This window comes from Myxine glutinosa, chromosome 1, assembly GCF_964187855.1.
Source record: "Myxine glutinosa chromosome 1, kmMyxGlut1.1, whole genome shotgun sequence".
NCBI lineage: Eukaryota > Metazoa > Chordata > Myxini > Myxiniformes > Myxinidae > Myxine > Myxine glutinosa.
The window spans coordinates 306,713,100-306,726,345 of record NC_136261.1 but is presented as its reverse complement, the minus strand read 5'-3'; the positions used below and the strand labels follow the sequence as shown (position 1 = coordinate 306,726,345).

Sequence of the window (13,246 nt, the reverse complement as noted above, 5' to 3'; positions counted from 1 at the left end):
CAGCAGCTTCGCCCGCCCGAACGCCGTTATAGTACCTTCGACCGCGAGTTGCTCGGGCTTCACCTGGCGGTCAGGCACTTCCGCCATCTGCTTGAGGGCCGTGCGTTCACGGCCTTCGTCGACCACAAGTCACTGGTCTTCGCGATGCGCAAGGTCACCGAGCCGTGGTCGGCCCGGCAGCAGCGTCACCTCTCGGCCGTGTCCGAATATACGACGGACATCCGGCACGTCGCGGGGAAGGACAACCCGGTGGCGGATTGCCTTTCCCGGTCCATCGCCCACGCAGTTCACCTCGGCATCAACTATGCCCGGATGGCGGCGGACCAGGCCGCCGACCCCGGCGTCCAGGCCTTGCGGACCGCCATCATGGGCCTCCACGTCACCGAGGTGCCGTTCGACGGCGCGGCCCTCTTGTGCGACGTCTCCCTCGGGCGGCCTCGCCCCATCATGCCCGCGGGCTGGCAGCGCCGGGTTTTTGACGCCATCCACGGCCTGTCCCACCCGGGCACGAAGGCCTCCCAGAGGTTGGTCGCCGACAAGTTTGTCTGGCATGGCCTCCGGAAGGCCGTCCGCGGCTGGACCAGGACGTGCCTCGCGTGCCAGCGCGCGAAGGTGCACCGACACACCCAGGCCCCATTGGCCCCGTTTACGGTGCCGGAACGTAGGTTCGACCACATTCACGTGGACCTGGTGGGACCTCTGCCCCCCTCGCGGGGTTTCACCCATGTCCTCACAATGGTGGACCGCACCACGCGGTGGCCGGAGGCCGTGCCTTTGGCGGCAACGACGGCGGCGGACGTCGCGCAGGCATTCATCGCCACCTGGGTCACCCAGTTCGGCGCCCCCTCGGACATCTCGTCCGACCGTGGCCCCCAGTTCACCTCGGAGCTCTGGGGGGCGGTCGCGCGAGGGCTCAGGGTCCGGCTGCACCGAACCACGGCCTACCACCCCCAGGCCAACGGCCTGTGCAAGCGGTTCCACCGCTCGTTGAAGGCCGCGCTCCGAGCCACCTTCAGCGACGGCGGCTGGGTCGACAGGCTCCCCTGGGTCCTGCTGGGCCTCCGGACGGCGCCCAAGGACGACCTGCGCACATCCGCGGTGGAGTTGGTCTTCGGACAACCGCTGCGGGTGCCGGGCGAGTTCCTCCCCGACCCCACGGCACCATGGTCCGTGGCGCAGGAGCGCTCCGCGCTGCAGGAGACCGCCCGGAGGTTCGCCCCGGTGCCGACGGCGCACCACGGGCACCCACCTACGCACGTCGCCCCGGAGCTTCGCACCGCGGAGTACGTCTTCGTCCGGCACGACGCCCACCGGACACCACTGCGGCCCCCGTACGACGGGCCTTTCCACGTGCCGGAGACCGGGGTGAACCATTTCACCTTGGACATCGGTGGTACTCCCGACCGGCACCGCCCAGCCCTGCCGGCACCCCGCCCCCCGGTCCTGCACCCATCCCGGGTGCAGCCGGAGGCATCCCAGCTGGCATCCCTGCACCCCGGACACGGCCAGTCGCCAGAGGGCGCTTCGGCCGGGTCATCCCTTTGCCCCGCAAACTGGCCCTCCAGGTGCGCGGGAATTCTTGGGGGCACGTGTGGCGGACACGAAAGCTCACTGGCGTGATAGCATCATTCCGCGCACCAAGTGGGTGGCGGCCACGCCCGAGGGGTAGGCGTGGCCTCGGGATATACACCGGGCGCGCAGCCGTAGCACTCCAGTGCTACAGTAGGGCTCTTTCAATAAAGACTCTTTTGACTTACCGCGTTGTCCGCTTCCTCCTTGGCAAGCAAGTAGCGCGCGTAGCACCGCGCTTCAATCCACAATATAAAAGGAGATCGGTCTCGGCATGCCTGCATGCGTCCGTCCATCAACAATTGTCCTTCAGGGGATTTATACCGGGTACGTATGCTCTCAGTCAATTCTGATCGCCATCTTTTTATCATTCAGATGCGAGACAATCTGCAATATGATAAAGTTGAGTTTGAGTAAGGTGAGAATAGATGGGTCGGTTTCAATTTTCATTAAAACAAAAAAAACTCTTCCTCCTTCTTCTTCTTCACTTAGTCTCATTCAGTCCCTTTTCTCATATCGATTAGATTCGTACTTTTTTTTTTTTTCAACATTTCAATTTTATTCCTATAGCAGTAATACATCACCATAATCAAACAGTATTTCTGATTATACACCACCTTTCAGGTTGCTGTACTTGCAACACAGGTGAGAAAAGGAGCTGCATTTATTGGCATGATGTTTGAAGGGTGAAAGTTAATTTTTATTTATTTTCTCTAAATTTGTTGGTGAAACCCCTATACGGTCTATTTATTATGTAAGCAAAAATGGCTGGTTTTTCCTCTTCCCCTCTGCACTCTATTCTCCATAGGTGAGGGGTGACAACTATGACTATGACAACACATATTTCAGTGACAACTTTTCAACTCATTCTCTTGCTAACCCCTCCTTCTCCCATCCTTTCCTCCCCTCTCTCTGGAGGATATATGTGGGAGGGTACCGTAAAGGTACTCTTCTCTGTACTAAACTGCAATGGAGCCTGGAGGTCACGGCAGGCCGGGCGAAGTCCATGTACGCAATATTGGATCCCCAATAGAAGCCGCACACATTGTCGGGATTGTAAACTTTATATAAATGTAAACAAAGCCAATCCAAACAGTTCAATCTTGGTTTCATCAGACCACAGAATCTTGTTTTTCATAGTCTGAGAGTCCTTCAGGTGCTTTTTTGCAAACTCCAAGCGGGCTTTCATGTGTCTTTCACTGAGGAGAGGCTTCCGTCTGGCCCCTCTGCCAAAAAGCCCAGATCGGTGGAGTGTTGAAGTGATGGTTGTCCTTCTGGAAGTTTCTCCCATCTCCACACAGGATCTCTGGAGCTCAGCCAGAGTGACCATCGGGTTCTTGGTCACCTCTCTTACCAAGGCCCTTCTCCCCCGATTGCTCAGTTTGGCCGGGCGGTCAGCCCCAGGAAAAGTCCTGGTTGTTCCAAACTTCTTCCATTTAAGAATTATGGAGGCCACTGTGCTCTTGGGAACCTTCAATGCAGCAGAGATTTTTTGTAGGCTTCCCCAGATCTGTGCCTCGACACAATCCTGTCTCTGAGCTCTGCAGGCAGTTCCTTCGACCTCATGGCTTGGTTTTTGCTCTGATATGCATTGTCAGCTGTGAGATCTGATATAGAGAGGTGTGTGCCTTTCCAAATCATGTCCAATCAATTGAATTTACCACAGGTGGACTCAAATCAAGGTGTAGAAACATCTCAAAGATGATCAAGAGAAATGGGAGGCACCTGAGCTAAATTTCAAGTATCATAGCAAAGGGTCTGAATACTTATGTCAATGTTATATTTCTGTTTTTTCTTTTTAATAAATCTGCAAAACTTTCTAAATCCTGTTTTCTCTTTGTCATTACGGGGTATTGAGTGTATATTGATGAGGGAAAAAATGAATTTAAACGATTTCACCATAAGGCTGCAACATAACAAAATGTGAAAAAAGTGAAGGGGTCTGAATACTTTCTGAATGCACTGTAGGTATTTCCTTTCTTCTAAAAAACTACACTTGCAATTTCGATGAAACTTCACCACAACCTTAGACAAAATGAACCAAATCTGGGTCGCTCCTGCGAGATCGATCGACTGTCTCCGTGCCGCGGGCTTGTTGGAGAGAACTGTCTGGGGCTATACAACAACAGCAGCAGCAGCTTGTAAGCCAGGTGTTCGTTTAACGGTTAAGGTGGCTGGCTTAAAAAGATCTTACGGTTTGAGCCCCTGTCGTATTGTTAACACCAGGTGGGTGCGTTGACTCCGTGGGTCATCCTTCCTTGGTCGGCAAAATGAGTATCAGCTTACTGGTAACAGGGGCACTGCATCAGCTGCACAAACACACTCACAGAAATGATGCAACTGGAAACCGCAGGCTGCATACGAAATAATGGCCTGTGCCATTTTCTCTTTGCACGACTTACATAATATAATTCCAATTTCCACTTCATCAAAAGGTAGTTAGTGTACATATATTTCTGATTCCTTCTAAATAAGTACAAGTATAAAAATAGGACCGTGTGTCCTGAAGCTCAACTGGATCAAGAGCAAGTCACTCAAACCCCCCACAACCCCCTCATACCCACAAACCCTCCCACCCCCTGAAGACCCTCTTTAATATGCTCAGATTTTGATGCAGGCAATACACCCTCGTTAGGCATCAGATGTGAAGCTTGTGGCCAAATTTAATCAAAATCGCGTGTCTAGTTCAAGCGATAACGACTGAAGTGTTTACAGACGCATTCACTCACTTACCTACGGACACCTGCTCGATCGCATAAGCTCACCGGACTAAAGTCCAGTTGAGCTAAAAATATTTATCAGACATGTACATTGTATAAAATCAACGAAGCAAAAATGGAAAATAATTATAAAACAACTTGATCGTACATCTATCAATATTCCTAGAAATCAAAAACATTTTCGAAACACCCGCGATTGGACAATATGGATTTGTTTATTAAAATTAATCTGCTCACCAGGTGAGAACTCTAACGTTTGAATAACAGGTAGCTAAACATTGTCTTAAAACAAATCAAAATGAAATTGATTTCCACTGTCACAAACAAATGTCATTTCCTAAGAATGAATGAATAAAAGTGACATGTTCTTGATCCTGCATATCATCGTTAGCGATGCTTTAAAATCCTGCTTTGTAGCCGGCGAAGCCGGTGTTGTGAATGAACGCGTACGTATTATGTTGAAAAGCCAGATTTTGCTGGATCCCTTGAGAATTTCGAAGCTTTGACGCACCACATCGCTCAATGGAGGCCGCCATCTTGCGGATGCGGAAATATGCATAACAAATTGAAAAAAGTTCAATAGGAGTTTGTTTCACCCGACTTTTTTTGATTCACAATCTATGCACCTCTAATTTGTCATTAAATTACTTTAAGACCAACCTCGTTCCCCGGGCTCACACGGGCCCTGGTTATCTTCAACGAAAATCGTCACCAATTACCGGAACCAATGAGATTCGAGCATTTGAAAAAGTATTTCAAAAAAGCTTTTTACCACATTTCGGACGCTGAAAACGGCATCAAATATTCTAAAATTGACGAAGAATTATTTTTTAGAAATCTCGCGGCCGTCGGGGATAGTTTTTCACGGCCGGAAATATCCGAAGTTGAGACGGAATTCACCGAATTAATGAAGAAGGAAATTTTATAAATTTTAATCTCATCCAGAATGCAAATGGTGTCATTTTGAACTAGGTACGGTACCTACTACACCTACCTACTACCAACTACCTAACCTACTGATGCCATAGTGATGGGTAAAATAGTGGCAAGAGGCTTTGGCTTCGCCGGCTCAATGCGGCTTTGCAGTCGGGTACTAGTAGCCGGCGAAGCCGGTGTTGTCAATGAACGCGTACGTATTATGTTGAAAAGCCAGATGTTGCTGGATCCTTTGAGAATTTCGAAGCTTTGACGCACCAAATCACACCATGGAGGCCGCCATCTTGCGGATGCGGAAGTATGCATAAAAATTGCGAAAAAGTTCAATCGGAGTTTGTTTCACCCGTCTTTTTTTGATTCACAATCGTATGTTGAAAAGCCAGATGTTGCTGGATCCTTTGAGAATTTTGAAGCTTTGACGCACCAAATCGCTCCATGGAGGCTGCCATCTTGCGGATGCGGAAGTATGCATAAAAATTGCGAAAAAGTTCAATAGGAGTTTGTTTCACCCGTCTCTTTTTGATTCACAATCTTTTGTTGAAAAGCCAGATTTTGCTGGATCCTTTGAGAATTTCGAAGCTTTGACGCACCAAATCGCTCCATGGAGGCTGCCATCTTGCGGATGCGGAAGTATGCATAAAAAATTGCGAAAAGGTTCAACAGGCACCCGCGGAACTACGTAACTTCCGGTTAGTGCACCCTTCGCGGCAACAGTCGCGACTCTGGGGCATTTTCGAAATTTTTCTCTTCTTTAGTGGTAGACCTAAAAAGCCGAATTAGGCTTCAATCCCATGCTCCCATGCTCAGTAGGTTTGTCTGATTTATGATGTTGTCCTGCACCTACCGGTATAAGCGGTTTACATAAATAAAGAAAGAAAGCTCGGTTTGATTAACGACAGTCACACATTGCCGTTGAATCGGCGCTATCGTCTGACCTGTCGGCACTGATCTTACTGCAAGCTGACTTCTTCTGGTGGAGGAAGCCGCCGTGCCCGGAGAGAACCAGTCCTGACAGCGACTGAAGTTAGAAGACTACACACATACTGTGAAAACGTATGTTAAGCCCAGTTAAAATTTCTTAAAATAGGCCCTAAGCTAGCACACCGTATAGTTACTTCCTTAAGCTTCTTGTGACATTTATTGTATGTAGGTATTGGGGAGGACTGTCTGCTCTTCTCCCAAGTCTTACCAGGTACAGTACCTACTACACCTACCTACGACCAACTACCTAACCTACTGATGCCATAGTGATGGGTAAAATAGTGGCAAGACCAAGAGGCTTTGGCTTCACCGGCTCATTGCGGCTTTGCAGTAGGATACTAGTAGCTACTGTTGTAGCCCATGCTGCGCCAGGAGGCATTTTACTTATCAATCACACATGTTCAGGGACATGACCTAACACTGAAAAAAACACGACATGACCAATCAATGGTGTAAAATACACGTAAAAACGAGTGACTTTCGTGTTCCTATGGGGCGTGGCTTTCAATGTTGAACAAACGTTCACTCGGGTATCCAACATGGCCGCCGCTTCGTGTTCACTCGGGTATCCAACATGGCCGCCGCTTCGCGTTCAATGGGGTATCCAACATGGCCACCACTTCACCATCGCTCGACCAATTAATGAAAAGCTTTCCCATTCGGTTAATATAGAGATTACTGGATGACGGTCTTTCATGCAAGACCGCTATTTTGCGTACATAATTTGTAGATTACTTTTTTTTTTACAACCACTGATTAATGTCATCCTTTCTTCAAGTTTCAAATTAACACTTGTTTCCTGTAAGTTTTGAAAAGCATTCAAATAAAAGATTTGATGTTGGAATTTCACTTTTGGTCAAAGTACCATCACGTGGAAACGGGAAATTCGGAGAATACACAACACCTGTCTCTGGTGCACTTAATGTGACTCGCAATGGATGCATATTCAAAATTCAAAATGCATATTAAAAATATTGCCTCGAATAAAAATGTATGTACTCATTTTAAATGTTTATTTTCATGAAATATACACAGACATATTAAATATCAGTGTACAAGACTCCCCCTCCTGGACAAATGCAAGACTGTCTATGTATGCTGCAGCTACAGCAATGATGTCTAAAGCACACCAGAAATGCCATTCGGAGCAATACCTATTATGTACGTACGATTTTTTGGGCGTGGTTAAAAATATGCCTTTTCTCTATACCATGTGTTCAAAATGTTCTCGGAACAAGATACAACTCCAACAGGCCAACATTTTTATTTTTCAATTACATATTATTAGCAAAATATTTTCCTTACTAATTATATATGTATGCCAGCAGCATAGTCTAGGTATGTACAGTTGCCTTGAGCTGCCTAGCCTGGTTCGAATCTTGGCCCAGCTATAAATTGTCATCCTAACAGGCTTACACAGGCAGGGGGATTAATCAATGAGTGTGCCATCCATTGGGTGGACCTGTCTAGCAGGACTGATTGTTGATGGACATGAAAGGTCTCGCGGTGTCTTTCATGAAGAGCAGGCAAGTTATCTCCAGCACCCTGACCAAATGATATATCCCTATACCCTGACTGAATGCTGGGAAGGCAACGGCAAACCACCCAGCATAACCCTTCTCAAGAGCCTGCTTTGGGAGCAGCAACACTCTTTCAATAGTATGGTACTTTGATGATGATGATGATAATGCGAGTGGCGCCTGGGTAGGTAGACTCAGCACTGTCTTGATGATGTGAAAGTCTGGCCATGAAAATCAGACAACTGCATATCAAGGCCGATTGTCATGAAAATGCTCTCTTGTCGCAAAAATGGCCAAATAAGGCAGGTGATTAACAATGGACAGCACAGTCCAGAGTTTACAGCACAGTCCAGAGTTTACAGCACATATTTTGAGATCTAGAGAAGAGAAGAAGAACTAGAACAATGCGACTGTGTCGCCAATATGCCTCTGCATCGTCCCACAACGTGTAGATGCCATCACTTTGCATATGTATGGGAAGGGGATCCCGTTTGTGAAGTTTCGTGTTGATCGGATAAGGTTCGTTTTTCTATCCAAGATGGCTGCGAAACCACGTGCCATACGACATCATCATTTTCAAATTATATGCAACAGTGCTGTAAGATTATACTTGTAGAATTTCGTATCAATAGGGTTAATGGTTTCAGAGATATAATTATTTGTTTTTTCCCTTCAATCCAATATGGCTGCCAAACCATGTGATCTATGACATCACAATTATCATAAAAACATTCTGCTTGGGTGTCACTCCTACCCTGAAAGTTTTGTCTCAATCGGATATGTGGTTGCTGAGAAAAACGAGGTTTAGCCCGTACATATGGACGGACAGACAGACAGACGGATGGACAACCGAAAAACATAATGCCTCCGGTGACTTTGTCGGCAGAGGCATAAAAAGTCATAGCCCCTATAATTTTCGTAATTTTGCTGTCCAGAATTAAAGTAAAGAAATCGGCCATCTTTGGCCAGATTACAAAACAAAATCTTCTGTGCGTGTATGCTCCCATGTATCGTCTTTGTGCCAAGTTTGAACAAAATTGGTCCATGTATGACCGATAAATGGTTGAGACATGTTCAATACTGTTTTTTTTTTTGTTTTTTTTACTAAAATGGCCGACAGTCTACCTATGCGCCAAATTTGATCAGATTGCAAAATAAAGTGAGGTGCACGTGTATCTCACCATCTACTGTGCTTGTGCCAAATTTGAACAAAATCATACCATGCATATTGCATATCCGAGAAATTGTTGGGGACACGTTTAAGTAACAAAATGGCCGCCAGTCGGCCATCTTGGATATAATGTCGAAAGAAAATGGCGTGCATATGCAAGCCATAATTCAGTATCTGTTTGCCAAGTTTGAACAAGATTGCTGAATGCATGTCTGAGAAGTGGTTGAGGACGTGTTCAACATTGGGTTTTTTACAAGGAAAATGGCCACCAGTCTACCAAGTGTGATCAGATCGCAAAATAAAGTGAGGTGCATGTGCATGTCACCATGTACTGTGTTTTTGCCAAGTTTGAACAAAATCAGACCATGCATGTCCGAAAAATTGTTGGCTACACATTTAAGTAACAAAATGGCCGCCAGTCGGCCATCTTGGATATAATCTCGAAAGAAAGTAGTGTGCATAATACGTCAGCCATAATTCATTATCTGTGTGCCATGTTTGAAAAAGATTGATAAATGCAAGTCCGAGAAATGTTGAAGGACATGTTCAACATTGAGATTTTTACAACTAGAATGGCTGCCAGTTGGCCATCTTTGTTCGTATCACGAAACAAAATTATGTGCATATGTATATCATCATGTATTGTCTTTGTGCCAAGTACGAACAAAATTGGTCCCTACATGCCCGAGATATGGTTGCGGACACATGCACATACGGACAGACGAGACCCAATCCATAGCCCCCGTTTCTGACTAAGTCCAACGAGGGCTAAATAGCCAATTATCAGTGGACATTAAAGATTCCTCTATGTCTTCCATGTAGAGTATGCATCTTGACTTATCACCAGCATCCTGACCAAATGACAAATTCCTTCTCAAATAGCCTTCGGTTAAGTATCCTGCGCTGGGTGAAGCGATCTGTCCAGTTTTGGATCTGGCCCTGAAAGGTTATCCCAACTTATGATACAACACACGCAGAGTTCTCTCAGGAATACAGGCCCTCCATTATTAATTAATTATATGTACCTGTGTATTGAATAAAAAGTTGGCCTTTCTTTGGCTGTTGTATCTCGTACCCATAACCTTTTGAACGCCCCTCGTACGTCGCGTGTAGATGACAAACTTTGGCAGTTATATTTTGTGTTCTTCCCACGAAACGCCGGCATGATTGATCTCAGCATGATCTCAGCCGATTGGCACCAGCAAAGATAAACAAGACCATCATTTTTCTCAGCAATCTGTTAGAAATGGATTTCTCTCAAAATGGCTAGCGTATCGTGAGATCGGAACTCCTACGGACCTCCCCGCCCTCCAAAACACAAGTCACGATGGCTTGCCCGGCTTTTAGAGCAATGCCGGGATGATGTGGACATCTGAGAAGGGCTACCGGCGAATAGGGCATATTAACAGGAAAACAATTAATTCCCTGGAGACTGGGCCGAAGCTCCGTGGTCCAAAATATGTATTTTTCCCACAAATGCAAGAACACAACCCAGTGACGAGCAGCCTTTCGATGACAGATTTAAAAAGCCACTAAAACGTCAGCCAAATGTTTCATGACAGTGCAGTCAATACAGCCTTGTCAATAAAAACGCAAAGCACCATAAGGGCCGTTGATAAAACCCCAATCTGTTTCCGGGCACGATATTCGTCTGTAAACAGTTGAAACCAACGATATTATCGACCAACCAATCTCCGTAAAGCCTTTTTCGAAAACAAGTGCGAGTGCGAGTGCGAGTGCGAGTGCGAGTGCAAGTGCGAGTGCGAGTGCGAGTGCAAGTGCGAGGCGCCTGAATAAATGACCAGTGTACTTTTAAAACTAAAAGCGTCCTCCAAGACCTCAGAAGAAGTCGGTCATGTCCGTTCACCGCTGGCCGGTCATGAAGATTCATTTGAAAATGACCAACTGAGTCAATGTCGGAGAAATTCTTGAAATGCATTAAAAGGGAGCATTGAGCAAAATATCCAAATTGTAAATATTCCAGTGGCGAATGAGCTTCCCATTGTTTGGAGCCGGAAAGGGCGTGTCGAATCCTGTTCGGCAGATCTCTCCTCCATCACAAAAATGCCGACATTAATTGCAAGACTAAAACACTCCGAGTGCATCGTGACGTCAATTGCTATTTCCGAGGAAGCAAGCAAGCGGTTCCAAATTGCCATGCGGTCTCTTGCGGTGCCCCAGAATGCCGTGCGAGTCGAACCAGCAGATTTTAGGCAACCAACTACGTACTTTTATGGACAACACAGGCACGTCCGACCCTGCTGCAGTCCGGTTAACCTGAAGGGCGCAGGCTTAAAGACAGTTATGTAAACAGGCCAAAATCCTCAGAAGAACTTTTGCTGAGGATTATGGCTACCAAGACAATCATCGTCCGACAAAATAACTTAAGAATGTGCTCCATGTTTAAACGATGAGGAAAAATAGCCATGTTTTCAATGTCCTCAACAACTTTACCACCCTCCATGAATGTCAAACAAACAAGCAGAAAAATAGTTTCCTCATTTCAGTGGTCCTTCCCTCGTCACTGTCCTCGCATTCACGACATCCATGTACGGAGCAACTAATTTCCCCTCAGTTCTAAGGTCACCGATTGCAGTACCTTTGATGGTTATTGAATGGATAAGTGATGGATACGTCTTGTGAAAGACCGATGTCCACCGAGAGCACGTGGCCAAGCAACCGCACAGCCACGACAGAACACGCAGTAGGAAAGGAAATCCACGCAGCCAGGAAAAAGTTCCTGTTGATTGGATCGTGATGTGCAGAGAGTTCCGTTTGGTTCGGAGGAAGGAGCGTGGGGATAGCATGATGACCTGTGCTTGTGGTGATGGAGGGAAAAAAAAGAAAAGATAATAACCCTGCTTTTTCTGCACTCCTTGTCCACAATCCATTTCTACGCAGTCGATGCGTATGGAATGTCCGACATCCTTCGTTGGTCGAACTCTGGTTTGTTTATCCTCATTTAGACTTCATATTTTCATTACGATACTCTTTCCTCCAGTTTCAAAAGCAGAGACCACCCAGCAGCTCACTGCGTGCACATCTTGAAATCCACTTTCTTTTTTGCATCAATGTCAATGGCAACATTTTCTGACGTCAACTGCCATTTTGAACTGCTTCGCGATGCCATTTCCTAAAGCCAGTGTTATACAAAAAAGGGAGGAAGGAAGAAAAAAAAGGAAGGAACTCTCGTGAAGTTACACAAAAGTATAAATAAGAGAAAAAGTGGTGATCTTGGCAACTGGGGTGAAAGAAGTTCAACTAGATATGTGACAATAGTTGGATAATTAGACTACTGAGGCCTAGGTGACCGCAGCCATTTTCAGATTCCATTACACAGGGCTTGTCAAGGTGTTTTTCCAGCATAAATCAAGAGCATACTTGGCCAGCCCAGTCAGCCTAGTGCAGTGGAAACGACATTTGATGAACCTTCCAAATGAACTGTGCCTCGTATTGCAAACCACACACTTGAAGGGAAAACAAACCGCCATGTGCCTTATTGTTCGGGTGAGGTGTGCGAGTTTGGGGTCTCCTCAGAAAGCCATGGGTGCTGCAGGCACTCTGCTGCGGTGGATCGCCTCTCTGGAATCAACTCTAGCATGGGCCGCAAGAAATCACTGAAATGAGCAGCTTCTTCCAGGGGCCACTCGTACTTCTCTACAAGCACGTCCAAAAGGCTCCATGGCTTCAGCTTTGTAATGTGCCTCAGCTCCCCTGCAACAAATGTGCATAGTCAGTAAAATACGAGACTTACAATTTTTTATACAGGATCTAATGGTGCATATGGATTGGGGGCATGCAGAAAATAACTGGTTGTAGTTCAGAAGGTCCATATTCAAATTAAAGGCAACACCAATTCATGTATAGCTGCCCAGAGACTTGCCTGTTGGGCAGCTATAATAGTTAGTGGTGGCTTCATTTTGAATATGAAGGCTTGGAGTAGGATTGCAAACTTGATGCACAGGCATTTTCAGTGGCAGGATGCTGGGAGCTTGATCGGTATCTCAAGGAGATAGGGATGGGCCAAGCATCAACCTGGGGGATGGCCAGACGGAGGCCCCTGGAGTACCGTCGGAAAGTGGATGCAGCGATGCGCTGCTCCGGCGCATGCTCCCATACCTGACCTGATGCTGGGAGCGAGTTGCTTTGAGTTTGACGGTAGACATTGACCCAAATGGCCAATATAGGCCTCTCAAACTTTATGCCAGGGGAGCTTTTCAAAATGAAAGGTATGGCATCGATTACTCCCTAAAACCAGAACTGCACTCGGTAGAGCACATACCTCTGCCAGGCTGAACAGTTTATGTTTTGCATCCCACTGATAGGCCGGATCTGGATTCGGACCTGGA

General features: G+C 46.7%; 1 protein-coding gene across 2 annotated transcripts in view; it reads right to left on the bottom strand.

The window, feature by feature from the left end:
* Positions 1–7,200: 7,200 nt before the first annotated feature.
* LOC137439677 (uncharacterized) overlaps positions 7,201–13,246 on the bottom strand; it is a 213,439-nt gene continuing 207,393 nt past the window's right edge. Inside the window, exons 16-17 of one of the 2 annotated variants that reach the window (XM_078768399.1) lie at positions 12,383–12,611; positions 7,201–12,030 (exon numbers count right to left, since the gene is read on the bottom strand). In XM_078768399.1, coding sequence (XP_078624525.1) covers positions 12,394–12,611 — 218 coding nt within the window. In that variant the 3' untranslated portion in view covers positions 7,201–12,030; positions 12,383–12,393. Of the gene's footprint in view, positions 12,612–13,246 lie in introns of both variants that reach the window. The other variant, XM_068135666.2, reaches the window with a different exon arrangement.